Source organism: Cajanus cajan, chromosome 1 (genome assembly GCF_000230855.2).
Source record: "Cajanus cajan strain Asha chromosome 1, NIPB_CcT2T_4, whole genome shotgun sequence".
Classification (NCBI taxonomy): Eukaryota; Viridiplantae; Streptophyta; class Magnoliopsida; order Fabales; family Fabaceae; genus Cajanus; species Cajanus cajan.
Window position 1 is genome coordinate 2,930,855 of NC_138517.1, and position 16,184 is coordinate 2,947,038.

At 28.9% G+C, this 16,184-nt stretch overlaps 2 protein-coding genes across 4 annotated transcripts; both read right to left on the reverse strand.

The window, feature by feature from the left end:
- Positions 1 to 4,615: 4,615 nt before the first annotated feature.
- Positions 4,616 to 9,923, reverse strand: LOC109818262 (uncharacterized). 3 transcript variants are annotated; one of them, XM_083067651.1, is made up of 8 exons: positions 9,075 to 9,923; positions 6,857 to 8,620; positions 6,396 to 6,449; positions 6,181 to 6,209; positions 5,719 to 5,793; positions 5,533 to 5,623; positions 5,311 to 5,397; positions 4,616 to 5,197 (listed from the first exon to the last, which is right to left on the reverse strand). In XM_083067651.1, exons 2-8 carry the CDS (start codon positions 8,054 to 8,056, stop codon positions 5,171 to 5,173), a joined length of 1,563 nt encoding a protein of 520 aa, XP_082923777.1. In that variant the 5' UTR covers positions 8,057 to 8,620; positions 9,075 to 9,923; the 3' UTR covers positions 4,616 to 5,170. The 3 variants fall into 3 exon arrangements, with proteins under 3 accessions (XP_082923777.1, XP_082923775.1, XP_082923776.1); XM_083067649.1 differs by having other exon boundaries at positions 4,616 to 5,397; XM_083067650.1 differs by having other exon boundaries at positions 4,616 to 5,397; positions 6,857 to 9,923.
- On the reverse strand, positions 8,211 to 13,046 carry LOC145955119 (mediator of RNA polymerase II transcription subunit 25-like). Its single transcript, XM_083069835.1, has 8 exons — positions 12,949 to 13,046; positions 11,423 to 11,450; positions 10,179 to 10,236; positions 9,544 to 9,674; positions 9,221 to 9,424; positions 9,075 to 9,140; positions 8,416 to 8,620; positions 8,211 to 8,299 (listed from the first exon to the last, which is right to left on the reverse strand). The coding sequence occupies exons 1-8, from the start codon at positions 13,044 to 13,046 to the stop codon at positions 8,211 to 8,213; spliced, it is 879 nt and encodes a 292-aa protein (XP_082925961.1).
- Between the last annotated feature and the right edge of the window lie 3,138 nt (positions 13,047 to 16,184).

Below are 16,184 nucleotides of genomic sequence, written 5' to 3' on the forward strand. Positions count from 1 at the left end.
CAGTGTCGCTATAGGCCATAGCGCCACTATTTTTGACGTTTTTTTTAAATTATTAAAGAAATTAATTTTTCCCACATTTTAATTTATTTTATGAATATCATAAAAATATATATTTATATATTTATCTTTTCTGTTTTTTCTTTATTATATATATATATTTTTTCTATTTCTGTTTTTTATTTTTTAAACGGGTGGCACTATGGGCTATAGCGACACAGTGTCGCTATAGGCCATAGCGCCACTTTCACAAATTCTTTTTATTTTATTTTATTTTATATTATTTACTTATATTTTTTTATGGTAAATATGTGGCGCTGTAGGTTATAGCGACTTCAGTGAAACTGTTTTGTGTCGCTATAGGCTGTAGCGACATTATCAATATGACTTTCATGGCTTCGCTGGAGTTACAAAAATACCATGTGTCACCGGTGTCGCTATGGGCCATAGCAACACCGTTAAAAAGTGCCCCAAAGGTGTATATTGTTTAAAAACAGCCTCATTTACGTAAATAAGTTTGGGAACTGTCCCAATATGGTCAATCAGCCACGAGATCGAATTAAAATATCAAGCCTATTAACGATAAATAGATTTACTATCATATATCATTCATCTTTTTTCGGAATTCGGAAAATTAACGTTCATTAATTTGAGCTACGAAATTAACACATCAATTTAAATATTATATGAAAATATCATTTTTTAGTGATAAATATTTGTATTTCATTGGTTTGAATGGAATGTATTATATAACCCATAGTTTGATGGTGATCAGAAGACGGGTTTGGAGATATGCAAATAACAATTGAAGCATTTTTGTAAAGAGGATGCAATAAAGGGGAGGGAAAAATATGTACGTTATATGTTTTGTGTAAAAAAAATGTTAGCGATACTTTATATATATATTAGAAAAATGATAGACCCTCCGAATGTATCCTCCGAAATTCATTCCAAATGATTAATATAATAATTTAAATTATAAAATATTAAATTTAATAATTATTTTATAATAAATTTATTAAAAAATATTAATATTTCAATATTCGAAACGTGATTCAGAATACGTTTTTGGACAGTGTATCATTGTTCTATATATTATTTTTTTTTATAAAGATAAGAAAGATTACAAAGATAGTCACTCTATATATTATTTTAAATATATTTGTGTTTAAATTAAAATATATTAAAATTATAATTTTTTAATAGATTTGTATTTCATTTAATCGGTCTCTTCTCATAAAATTAATGTCTATTTATTATATGTTCATTTCACCTTTTTGAAAAGTACTCGAAATATTAATGTTCTATAATGCAAGCATTAAATCAATTTAAATTTTAATGAAATTATTATTTTTTATAATAAAATATTTTTTAAATGATTACAACTTTTTTTTTTTCATACCAGTATTTTAAGATTTTGTCTTAGATTAATCTAGTTGGAAAGTAAGTAAAGTTTGATAAAGGATTATTTTTGCCAAAGATTAAACTTAAACATTGTCCAAATGATTCAACCTTAAATTCAACACATTAATCACTTATTTCCAACACTTTGGTTTTAAATGATTATAAATGCTATAACATTAAATTATATGTAATTTAAATAATAAATGCGTTCACAATTAAAAATTTAACATAAACATGTCATTATATTAGTATTTGTGCTATTTATTTATTCATCAAAATTATAATTACAATATCAAATTTTGAACTTAAGGCTCTAGACCTCCATTACTAGGTAGATCATAATGGTTCTATTTGTAACATCTCTCATATTTGATATCTCAATGACTTTGCTTCACAGCATTTCACACGATGACACATTACATAACTTTTCATTAGTCAAAACCCTTTATCGATCATAATCCTTTATGGGTAACCCTTTCTGAGGTGTTCATCCATTTTTAGAATCAATGATTGACCCCACAAATTAACACAAGACTTTTCAATGTACTTTATCTTCACTCGTACACTTTTTGGGAAATTTTTTAAAAGGTCACTCATTCCTGAATTACTCCAAGTCAAACATGCTTAATTGTGCAATTCTTAAGTGACAAGCTATTGAAAAGTAGATGCATCATTTAATTCATTCTCAACTGTACAATCTCACATTTGTACAAATTTCTAGATCCCTCTCATTATGGTATGTTTGGGCTATTACAAGCCCACTAGCTTTCATCTGGTCCTTCCCTAAACCACACCATACTAGGAGACAAGACTTGTTCTGATACCATTTATAACACCTCTCAAATTTGAGGTTTCAACGACTTTGCTTCATGATACTTTACATAGTGATACTTCATACAACTTCTCGTTAGTCAGAACCCTTCATTGGTAAGAATCCTCCATGAGTAACCCTTCTGAGACGTTTGTCTGCTTTTAGGATCAATGATTAATCCCACAAATCAACATAAAACTTTTTAATGTGCTTTGTTCTCATTTGCACACTTTTTGAAAAACATCTCAAAATGTTACTCATCCTTAAATTACTACAAGTCAAGCATGCTTAACTATGAAGTTCTTAAATGATGAGCTACTAAAAAGTATATACATTTTGTTAATATAGGTAGTATAATTTTTTTTCCTTTAAGCCATCTTCAACTATATAATCTCACACTTGTATAAATTTTTTGATTTCTCTTATAATTCTAGTGTGCTTGGGCTGGTACAAATCTGCCAGCTTCTACTTGGTTTGTCCTCGAACCACATCGTACTAGGAGAGAGGACTTGCTTTGGTATCATTTGTAACACCTTTTAGATTTGACATTTCAACGGCTTCGCTCCACGACACTTCACATAATAACACTTCACACGATGACACTTCACACAACTCCTTGTTAGTTAGAACTCTTCACCGGTCAGAACTCTCTATAGGTAGCCCTAATAGAGATATTTGTTCACTTTTAGGATCAACGATTGGTCCCACGAACCAACACAAGACTTTTTACTGTGCTTTGTCCTTACTCACACACTTCTTGAAAACCTTCCCAAAAGATAACTCATCCCTAAATTACTCCATGCCAAACATGTGTAATTATGGAGTTCTTACATGATGAACTATCGAAAAGTAGATACATCTTGTTAGTATAGGTAGTACAAAACTTTTTTCCTTTAAGTCATCCTCAACTATACAATCTCATATTTGTACAAATTTCTGAACCCCTCTCATTTTGGTGTGTTTTGGGTAGTTACAAGTCCACCAGTTTCCGCTTGATTCGTCACTGAACTACATCGTACTGGGAGAGAAGACCTACTCTGATATCATTTGTAACACCCCTAAGATTTTACGTCTAAGCAGCTCTATTCCATGACACTTCACATGATGATACTTCACACAACTTCTCTTTGGTTAGAATCCTTCACTGGTCAAAACCCTCTATAGGTAGTCCTTTCTAAAATGTCCGTCTACTTTTAAGATTAATGACCAATCTCACTAATCAACACAAGGATTTTCAACGTATTTTTTCCTCACTTACACACTTCTCCCAAAAGGTTACTCATCCCCAAGTTATTCCAAGTTAAGCATGCATAACTGTAGAGTTCTTAATGAACTATGAAAAAGTAAATACATCTTATTAGTATAAATAGTATATATTTTTTTTCTTTAAATCATTTTCAATTGTACAATCTCATAATTATACAAATCTATAAATTCTTCCCATTTTGGTGTGTCTGAACTATTACACCATTGTGCTAATGTTTAAAAATATTGGTTTGAGAATATTTATTGTTTGTCTCTATTTCTATAATACTATCTTTAAAGTCATAATGTTTTTTTTTTAATGAAAAGGTTTCAAAGAATCACTAGGTATCCCAACAATTTTGACACCCCTAAATATACCAATCATCTACAACACGTCCCATAGAATAAAAATAAGAAAATTACAAAACAAGTGGGAGGACTAGGCCAAAATCCACAAAAAAGGGGAGAACAAAGAAAGTAATTAATAGAAGCGGAATACAAGTAAATCACTACGATTATGAACAAAATCCTCCCTAATCCAATTAGGGAGATGATCCCACCACACAAAACTTAACTTTGATCTATACTAGAAGATACTAGTTTATCAGCACACAACACCCACATTCACCTCTCTATAAATATGTGAGGAAAAAAAACTTCATATTTACATAGTTGAAGACAATTTTGCCATCTTCTACAAATACTCCAAAGAATATAGCGACCATTCTTAAAAGTTAACAATACGAATTTTGAGTCATAACAAGAATGATTTTCGATTAATTTATCATATAAAAACTTTTACATTATTTGTCTATCCAAGTCTTTTTAAAACTATTTTCAATAATTTTTATTAATTGTAGAGTTTCTTTTTGTAACTATGTAACGAATGCATTTAAATTAAATTCTAAAAATATAATGAAATATGTAGAGAGAGAAAAAAACTACATGTGTGTGAGACAGTGAGAGAGATTCGAAGATTTTATTATTAAGTATAAAATGAAAGACATCCAGTCACCAATTGATACTAAAAATTATGCCAACGTACCTAACATATCCAAATCATCAAATTAACCATACCATTATAAACACAGATGTTGAAATCATTAATTCTCTGAAAAATAAATGAACATGTTTAACTGCCATGGTGATTAAATGGATTCTGATCAATATATCTTGTTGAATACATTACAAATTTATAATAGCATGGTTCTAATTTAAATCAATCCAATTCTGTGTCAATGATTTAAAACACAAAATAATTTAAAACTATTCAAAATTCAAAGGAAGGTAGAAGTCCTCTTACTTATGAATTGAATGAGTATGACTATAATTTAAAAAACATATTAATTATATGCATATATTTATGTATGTTAATGATATCCGATGAAGATTAATTATTATTTTTAATAATAAATATTTTGTACGAATATCATAATTAAAAATAAACAAATTAATAAAATTAAAACCCATAAAAGTATCAAGCATATTCACTTAAATTGGCAGTATATGACAAATCCAATCAAGAGAACTAAAATAAACAAAACATAACAAAAGTTATATAAATTCTTAACAATTCTATAACATGATTTCATGATTAATCGGTCTCTTTCTCTTCCCTATGGTTTCATGCTCTTCTACCTTGCAGCATATATGCAGCTCTTAGAACATTTTATTCATTACTTGGATTTGTTTTGGCTCTTGACAAAGTCATCCTTATGCAGGTTCAACAAATACTGTATCCTGTGTAAGTCAAATTGCAATATCGGAAAAAGCATAGAAAGATTGGATCATAAGACAAATGAAAATTTGGAAATTAATAAAATGATGTGAAATAAAATTGAGATCACACTCACCCTTGGAAAAATTATTCCTAAGAAATGGTGTTTGCTTTCCGTTGTAGATAAGATTATAGTATGCAATGGGAGTTCAATTTTTGCACACTACACAAAAATGAAACAGTTAAATGAGTATTATATTCTAAAAAACATTTATATTCAGAAAAAAATTGTATCTATCCACTCTATAGCAGATGGGAAAAGGATATTGTTATTTAACATAATAGTTATATGACTCACCAAATTTTTACTCATCAGATGTTCATACACGTCAAGATTGTTGAACTGAATTATGTGAAAGAACACGTAATCTATAGGTCGACCAATAATCCTAAGTTTAAATGACATTAAAATATATATAAGATTTTTTCACAAAAGATAATGTTAACTTAAAAAATCAGCAGTAACATTGTATCATAAAATTACTTTAATGTATGCTTGACAGCCGTTATGGGTATGAAGATGAGGATCTCCAACCTACTCGACCACGTAGAAGTAAGCCTACAATAAAAATAAAAGTATAAACATGAGTTAAACAATATTTGATGATGAATAGCCCTTGATTGAAGTCCAACCGATGAGCCCAAGGTACATTTAGATTAGACATAATTATGTATGCACTTTTGGATTTTTATAGAGAAAATTCTACATTATGACTACAACAAAGGGTCTTGATGACTAGTAAATATTTTTTTTTTTGAACCGTATCTCAATTTTTTTAGTAACCGTATAATTCAATATTTTAAATTAATTTTATATCTTAATATTACATGATAAATATTTTCACTTTTTAGTTTTATTTTCTTAGCTTTTGGAAAATGTTTGTTTACATAATTAACACAAAGGACTTCTAAGAAATTTTAGGAACGGAGAAGAGGAATCACTTACGATGAAGGTGATGTTGGTTTGATCATGACCTGTAGCAGAAGGGAAAAAATGAAAATTTTCAACTATTATAGTCAATTCTTATAAATGTTACGATGAAGATTCCTCAAATTAAAAATAAGATTGAAATAGAAGTCTCTTGTAATATATATTATCTAACAAATTAGCCATTCTAAGTCAAAGAAATATTCTTCTACAATAACTTAAATATATCATACCCTTGCTTGACTAAGACATGCACGATAGGCGTGAACTCTTCCAACCAAACACCCCTACATGCACAAGAAAATATATTCATCAAAAAAGCATCTTTATAAGCGATATTAACATATCAGAAAATTTAATATATCAAAGTATAATTTTTGACCACGTACTCTTTCAACCTACTCAAATACTTAAAAGTGATATGCATAATTAATGTTAACAGTGTGTATAACATATTAATTATCAAGACAAATATAAAGGTATAGATTGTTTATGGTTTTACCTTTTCTATTAAATTGTTTGTTTTTTTAAAGTAACTTCAAACAGAACTTCAATCAAGGAAGTCAGAAGCCATTTATTTGTGACAAATAAATTCACATATGCACGCAATGATAAGTATATATACCTTCTAAGTTCCAAGTTTCTGATAAGATATATGTTGGTCATGCATTTATCAAGTAATGAGTTACTTTACCTCCCATGCAACCACATAGTCCTTAATATCCATTAGAAGTGGTGGAAGCAAAATATTTCTGGGATTATATTGCTGCGCCCATTCTCTCATTGCAGGTGTACCTAGGTGACTCAACTCAGTATATTTATATGGTATCTGTCTTTGCAATTGTTGGTGACTACTACTGCCATTTCCGCTACTACCGCCACCACCGCCATAAGAAAGCACTGGATTAAAGCTTGGTGATGAAGTTGATTGACATTGATTGAGCAAGTTTTCCGTTGAGTTAGGGAACAAGGAATTTCCAAGTGAAGCACCAACTCGTGGAGGATCATGTGGAAGTGGATTAGGAGTTCCTAATCCAACTGTTGTATTATTCCCACCACTTGGTTGTTGCAATTCTTTTACCCACATAGGCCATAAATCAGGATTGATAAGTCGAGGTAATGAGAAACTATAATTTGAGCCATTTTCTAAGGTGGGAATAGGGTTCGTTATACCCAGATTGCCTCCTAGTTCTTGAACTTGTCCTCTTGAAGACCCTTCTCCAACTGTGCAATTGGATGCTACCACTGGTTGAGGAAATGAGAAATTAGAATTTGAGAAGGTTTTTGAGGTGGGAATATTGTTCACCACACCCATGTTGCTTCCTTGTTCTTGAGCCAGTCCTCTTGAAGACCCTTCTCCAGCTGTGTAAGTGGATGCTACCAATGGTTGAGAAAATGAGAAACTAGAGAAGTTTTCTGAGGCAGGAATAGGATTCATTAGGCTGACATTGCCTCCTAGTTCTAGAGCTTGTACTCTTGAAGACCCTTCTCCAGCTATTTCTTTTGATACACTTTGTGTTGCAATATCCATAAGCACTTGTGTTGGTTCTCCTTCTTTGAGGGCTTCCAATGAAATGCTTTGGTTAGAAGACAATGTTTTCTCTTGTCCAAGGGTATCAACAAAAGGAATAAGAGGCTTGTCTAGTTTAAAAAGGTCTCGGAAACTGTTTTCTTCTTCTTCTTCGTTGAATGTTGGTATAAATTTGGGTTTTTTCCATGGTATAATATCACCACCATCATCATTGCAAAGATTTGCCATCAAGTTCTCAAACACATTTTGCTTTGGCAGCTGAGAGGAGATGGGAGAAGGGTCACATGTCTGAGCTGCAGTTACTTGAGGGATAACCGGGTGCAGGGAGGTTACTGCAGACTCCTGAACAAGAATGTTTTTCATGTTTGCAGAAAAGTATATGAAAAATAAATAAATAATGAACCAAAAATAGGTGGAAAACAATCTAAAATTAGAATTTTAACTACTTGAAGGTGAAAGGAAAAAATAACTTAAATTATTCAACCACATAAATGTAAATTGAAATTTGAAAAAAAGGCTATATACGTACAAGTGCATGCATAACATTTTGAACACCTTCAATGGTTTGCTCCATGGGGATCATGCTATTAGCCGAAAGTAGGTTTTCTGAAAATATTGAACAGAGAAATCATTATGTTACTAGGGATTGGGAAAGATGATGATGAGAAGAAAATGATAAAGAATCATGACAAAAAACAAACGTATATTTAGAGAGAGAGAACCTTGAGGGTAGGTAGAGGAAATTATGGGAGGTGTAACACAAGATTTTGTCTTCATTGGTACTGCACTTTCTTTTGATGTTGAAACTGTTTTTCCTTTTCTGTAAAGGACGTTGTGTGCCTCTTTAAAATTTCTTGACAATAAAAAAGTGAGCTCATCCATTCTATACTCAATGGGATTGTTTACCATTGGAGAAACGTTATTCGCCTGCAAAAGAAGGGGGGAAATATAAACTAACCTAAACACATCATTATGGAAAATATAATATAAGCCTCACTTAGAATGTCTTGATTTATTTGGGTTGTTATATACATAAAATTATTCACGTATTTTCACCAACGAATTCAAGCTTCCGGGAGAGTTGCTTCTTAACGTGGTGGGTATCAGTTACCACATCTTGCTCTCACACGCTTCAATTCATTCCCTCTATATGGTTATCAATATTATAAATAAAATATGGTCATAATTGTGATTGTTATGCACTTCAGAAATTATGATATTGCTACCATAGTTTCATGGTTGCAATTTATAAAAATTTTAAATCTTGGCTTAGCCAAACTAAAAGGGTTCATTAGCACTTCCATAATCGTTACTAGCATTATACTAAATATTCTACTATAGTTACTCTTTGGCTAGAATCATGCCCCATTAGATATCTTACCGAATTGAAAATCTCTCTATACATTGGATGATGCATTGGAGTAATTATCGAAAGGCTTATCGCCAACTGCATGTAGTAACATGGACATAGTTTAAACAGAAAGCTATGATTCAGCAAAAAGTAAGAAAATAGTTCCAAGATATCACCTCTCCAAATATTGGTGCCACCTCCAGAAAATTACCATATAGAGGCTTTAATTGTGATGGAACAAATTTTGCATCCTTGATCAAAGGCACAGACACGTTCATTTTTTGGGGAACAGGGTTCCCAGTTGCCAGAAGAATACAATGTCTTTCACCCATGAAATATTCTTGTATTGTTGCCAATTTATCAGGTGGCCTAGGGAACATCTGCTCAGTCCAAGATTCATATTGTTATTTACAGCCTTAATTAAGGTAATTGCATGCACATCTCATATGTATGATAATTAAATCAATAATGGAAGCTAATGGTTTGTATGATAACATACCACTAAAGCCTCAGCCAAACCTTCTGCTATCTTATGCTGATATAGATTTGGTCCATTAAATGATAAACCTGACAGAACGCGTATGAAGTAATCCAAATCTTTTGTCCAATTTATATATTGGACATCGTTACCTATACAAAAAAATTGAAAGATTCAGTATTTGCTTCAAGATAATGTGTATGTAGGAGATATATATAATGAGATCGGAAACTTTTCATTTTAAGAATGCTATTAAAAATTTAGATTATACAATTATATATAAATTATCAATATTAAAAGTTAGCTAATAATCATAGAAATATTTAAACTTAAAATCAAAGATATTTATCTTTAATCTTTATCATTCAAATAAGATTTAATGGTTTATGTATATTCTCATTTTTCACAATGATCAAATGTTATCAATAATGCCTTATATATATATAGGTGAAGGTATTAATTTCCAATGAAGAACTTATGCCCTATTATAATGTGGGCTTCCTAAAGGAATGATTCAAATAATTGACATTATGTGTTGTAGAATCAAGGATAATAATAATGAGTACACAACTACTATATATTGCTTTTCAAAAAAAAAAATTGCTTGAGCTAAAAGATGCAAAACATTAAAAAAAAAAAGAAGAAGAAGTTAATACCTAAGTTTGGACTGGCGTTGTACATTACTAAACCAAGCTCGCAAGTAGGATGGCCTCCCTGTAGAAAGCAACTAGTGCGTAGTAAGCTAAAATATATTTATTTTTTTATAATAAAAAAACAAAAGATAAATAAAAAATAAAGTATAAGGAATATCTCAAGCCTTACAACATGAAAACAATTACAAAGATCTAATACAAACCAAACGCAATATATCCTTATCCCAGTGGGAAAAATAAAAATTAAACCCTTCTACTTTAACCAAACTCAGAATATGTTCACCATTAAAAGTCACTTTTCTGATTAAAACAATATATGAACCCAGAAAGACCAAATACAAGCAAACTAAATGACATACACAAAGAAGTTTTTCCCTTCTTACTTGGTCAGAATTGCTTGCATGTTGGATAAAATGGGTCTTACAATTGAGCCACAAAAAGTGAAAGAGAGTATAAGAATAAGAATATATACATATAATTACCCTATATCCTTTACTCATTCTCTTCTGAAACAACATCTGACTCTCATCTCCTAACTTTCTTAATCTCACTACAATCCAATTTTCCTTAATTTTCCCTCTTACAGATTTTGCCTAACTCCCACAACTTACACATTCCCATCTTTTGATACTAAACCCTAACACACAAATTAACCTCTTTATTTAACAACTTCCGGAGCCATTTACCAAGAAGAGCCATGTTAAACTGAAGTACATTTTTTATTTCCAGCTCTTTTGGTCTACAAATATTTTCCTAGCTAGTCCAGGGTAGTTTTCTTCCTTTTGTTACAATGCAATAAGAAACTGATTTTGGGATTTTAAAAATAGAAAGAAAATGTACCGAGGTAGAGAGGATATAGTACTAATTTCAATAAAGAGAAACACCCTCCAAATGCTAGTTTCAGTCATTTTTCTTCCATACTAAATAATTCCTATCATTTTGCTCATGACGAAGCTAATTTTAGATCAGATACCACTTCAAAACATATCATATAACGCTTTATACCACTTAAATATTTATTAACAATCACATTTTATTATATTTGCATATACCTTCAGACCAAAACACATTAATACAGGGATAAGATATGGTTGGGAATTTTTTTTAGTGAAGTATTGGATAAATTATAAGGTGTATGGATAAACAAGAAGCCCTAAGTTTTAGTTTTGAAATCAATCAATTTCTGTAACTAAGTGCAAGTTTACAATATAGATAATTTAAATACTGAAAAATTATAATTAAATTACCTCTTCTCTTGAGTTGTCAAAGTAGGACCTGCATAATCAATGGGGTAAAGAAGTAATACACATGATGATAGCAAATGTTCACAAACTAGGGGGAACATATTTAAATCCCAGTTAATAATTTAAAACAAGGTTAACTAGAATTGGGTTTATATATAAACCAAATATGGTAGACGTGATAAAATATATAAACTAATGTTTATTAACAATTTGAAGTTATTTTTAATTGGGGTGGTTTATTAATTAATTCTGCCTCATCAGAATTGACCTAGGCAACAACCACATCAGAATTGACCTCAACAACCTTCAATATAATGAAGACGAGGAGGGAAGACAGAGTAAGGTTTATTTTGTGGAGAGACAAAAATAAATAAGTTGGAAGTGAATAGGACAATAGGGGAGAAAGGAAAAAAAAAATCGAGTGCAAGGTGTGCATGATATTATTTTAAGTACAAAATAAATATGAAAAGTTTAAAATAATAGTGCCCGAAGACCACTTACCACTGTCAAAACTTAAATGCATATAAAAACTAAAAATAAAAATCAATATAACGAATAAAAAATAAAATAAAATAAAAATTTAAAGTTAGATGACCCTAAATTTTTTAATGATTTTTTTTTCTCAACAAAGAATACGTCTTTATTGAAAATTTGGGATCTATTCGGTAGGAAGAAAAAATAGATCAGATCAATTAAGATAGATGAAATTAAAAGGAAAATGTGAATGAAAATAGGAGAGACATTTTGTAGAAATAAATGCTTTTGGTTTAAAATAATTATGAAAGAGTTAAAAAAGAAATAAATAGATGAACGAAAATTAAAGTGGAAATAACCCGTGGATTCCACACTATTTTCCCCTCTCCTCTCTTATTTCTCATCAACCAAATTTGTTTACTTTTTAATTAATTTTTTACTTATTTCTTTCTCTTCTATCCCTTTTTTTTTTTTTTTTTAATTAAAGATCAATCCTAAAATTGAAATCTTATCAATTTTATATAATATTGTCTAAACTCAATAGTCAACACTGAATCTCGTTCGAACTTCTTTATCTTTTAAGTTACATTTTTTCCATTGGTATCAAAATCATATTTTTTTATAAATAACAAGACAAAAAATATAATTTTCACTCTTCAGCATTTCTATCGTAATCTAATTTTTCTTAATTAATTAAGTAATTAATCATTTTGCTTAATTTATTCATTCTCTCTCTCTCTTCATTTCCTTTTTTTTTTGTTGCAGTCAACAATGTAGGAGAGGATCTATTTGGTGTGACTTACATCAAAAAAAAAAAAAAAAATTGCTCACCAGTTTTTGGATCTAAATTCTTAAAAGAAAAATGCAGCTATGGAATAGTTTAATGAAACACAAAAATAAAAAATTTATCTCTTGAAACACTTTTTCATTTATTATATTTTCCCTCCACTCATAAACCCATTCTCTTGTGCTAAAAAAAATTCATTCATAAAATTTTCTATGAAAAGTTTTAGTTTTTATTCTTTAAGATATATGAGAAGCAAGAAATCTCAAACCTGATTATATCTTCCAAATATTCAGACAAAATCCTGGGCCAGCAAGGACCCAAGGCTGAGTTGCCATCTAGAATTATATTCAACCATTTTGTTGTCATTGATTCTGTAGAATTGAAAGTTTAGAAATGAGAAAAATTGTAGAAACAACAGAAAAAGAATAAGTTGGATATGATAAAGGAGGGTAAATGAGAGCAAGGATGAATTGTGAGATGGTTGTGGAGAGAGAGAGAGTGAGAAAATGTAATAAGAAAGAACCTGAGGAAGGTTTCAACAAAATAGTGAGAAAATGATTGAATAGGAAAGCAAAGAAGCTCTAAGATGTAATGTCGGTGAACACATACCCTCTCCTTCACTATGACTTGACTTTAAGTTAATTGCTTTTCCTCTATGGATGCCACATATCACAAAATATTTACCAACAAGCCTTTCAAGCTTACAAGTTACAACCGCATATTAGACACCCTGTCACATAGATTAAATTAATTTAAATTTGACAAATCACATTAATATATAATCAACAATGTTGTCAAGAAATTAATTGCGTAACTAATAGCAATTAGTCATAAGAATAAAGTGTTATTAATTATATGTTTTTATTCATCTCCTTTTATAAAGCTTAATGTTCACAGTCAAAATATAAATCTATCAATTGCTCATGCTGAAAACTTTTTAAATAAAACACTGAAATTATTTATTGAGTTATGAATGATAACATAAGTGGTTCTCAGTACATAATAAAAGACATTAAAAATGTGGAATCAACCTAATATTTAACAACATAAAATTGATTTAATTGTAAAACTTTTTTAATAAGATAAAAGAGCCTCAAAGTAGTGCTTAGAATGAATTTCTTCTATATTATTTTCTGGACAAGACTGGACCTTGAAAGCCTGGTAGCTAGGAATTAAAAGAAATAATTGAAATTGAGAACTCAAAAGTATTTGTAATTTTGTATGACATAAAATTGTGTAACCGTCAAAGCTCATTTATAATGTAACTATGGTACAAAAGTCAAAGTTTTTATTACAAATTTAAATGAGTTAAGAGAAACGGAATATATTGAAGTCAGTTCACCTTTTCCCCGTGTTTTCATTTTAGATTCTTTATAAGTCAAATACATGGTGGTTCATACATTGTTATTATTATTATTTTTTTAATATGTCAACATTTAGAAATGATTTGGTTTTCTTGTTTCATAGATTATTTTCATGTATTAATCGAAGTTTATAAAATAAATTATTATATCTTTTAATTCAAGTGTATTTTTGTAAAATGTTGAGTGTATAATTTGATGATGTAAGGAACTGATATAAAAAGGAGAGAGAAGCAAGAAAATAAATGAATATGATGGGAAAGAAATAAAAAAAAATAGTTATAAAAAAATAAAAGAAAAATGAGTTTATGAATATAATTATGATTAATTTTTTATCTTATAAAGATATAAGTATATCATTATTTTTATTAATTCAACGAATTTTAACATTAATTTAGTCAATTAACATTGAAAATACATCAATTTGATCGCTTACCAAAATTAATATTAATTAATCCAAATAACTGTTAAACATGTCAAAAAAATTATTAGCCCATCATTTATATTATGTTTACATTAATTAATTGAAAAATATTATATCAATTAATTAGATATTAGTCTCGAAGACTTTGGCCCCAAAAAGTTATTCAATATTACATGCAGTCAAATGATTTTTATGTCACTTTTCTTAATTAAGAAATGAATATAAAAAAAAAACTAAAAAATGTCAATTATTCATTTACTAAAAACGTGTAGGGTTCCTGTAAAAAAAAACGCAGGTAGGATTACTATTAAGTAGCATTTCAAGTAATTAAATTTTCAGTCCTAAATAAAATAATTTTCTGCCAATAATTAAGAAATAAAATTCTTGAAAATTCTTATAAAATATATTTAATTATTATTCTATTTTCCTAAGAATAAGGGGTTATTTTGTTACCGTTACTTAGTAAATAATTTAAAGTTTGACAAGTTTAAAAATAGTTAGTGACAGACACTCTCAGGTAACTATGATCAACTTTATCGTAACTTACGGAGGAAAATAGGCTTATAATTTTGAATTTTTATGAATACTTTTCCATGAACTTAATTATTTATGATTTTTATTAATTCATTTTTTATTTTATAGGTTATTATTCAGTTTATTAGTCATTAGATCCAAAATAAGTGTGGTAATTAGCTTTTTACTAGCAATTAATTTGCAAAAATGTAAACTTTGAGTCTCTAAAACATTTCTCAATCAACAAAACACATTACACATTGATCTTAAAGGACAAAAAAAAATTGATATGGACAGAGTCTATTTTAAACGCAACTACTCTCCTTCACTTGATAGGTCATTTGATTGGACGAAATTTTATGGTGTCATATACTTCATTAAATAAAGTTAATTTATTTAGTGATAAATTTATATGTGATTGAGAGTGCGACATTGGGGAGAGAGAGAAAGGAAAGAGAATGCATGGAAAAATAAAATAATAAATGTTCAAATTGAATATAGTGTTATTGTGTTGCCGTTACTCAATTAATGATTTTATGATAGTTTATTACTATTTTTTTTATTATATGTGATTTTTTTTGTAATTTTTTCATAAAAATTCTAAAAAAATATTGTTCTTACAATTTTTTCTGTAAAATTTTATTTATTAATATTTTCGTGAATAATATATTTTTGCGAATTTTAAAATTCGCAAGAAATTTTCGTGTAAAAAAATTCGTAAGAAAATTCTCTATGAAAGAATTTTTTTGCAAGAAATTCTAAGAAAAATTTCTTACCAAAAAAATTAAAAAAAATATTATTTAGAGGTAATTTTTCGTACAATATTATTAATAATTCTTCAACTTTCAAATGTTTACAATGAATTCATCCAAAGCATGTAAATTATAGATCTAACACTCAACAATACAAAATCAACTTGTAAGGTAAGTGTTGTTCTAACTTATATACTCTTTAATTATTTTATTTTGAATTGACGTGTGATTTTAAGAAAATCTTTTAATTCTTAGACTTATAAATTTATATATATTTTTATTTTTTCTATGGATTAAAATTGATTGGAAAATCTGTAAGAAAAGTTATCTGTAAAATTTTTCTTCCATTTATTAAACATCACTTGCAAATTTATTTTTACAAGAAAATTCGCAAGAAAAATTCTTATGACATTTTTTTACTAATTTTTACCATGAAAAAAAAAATTTATGACCA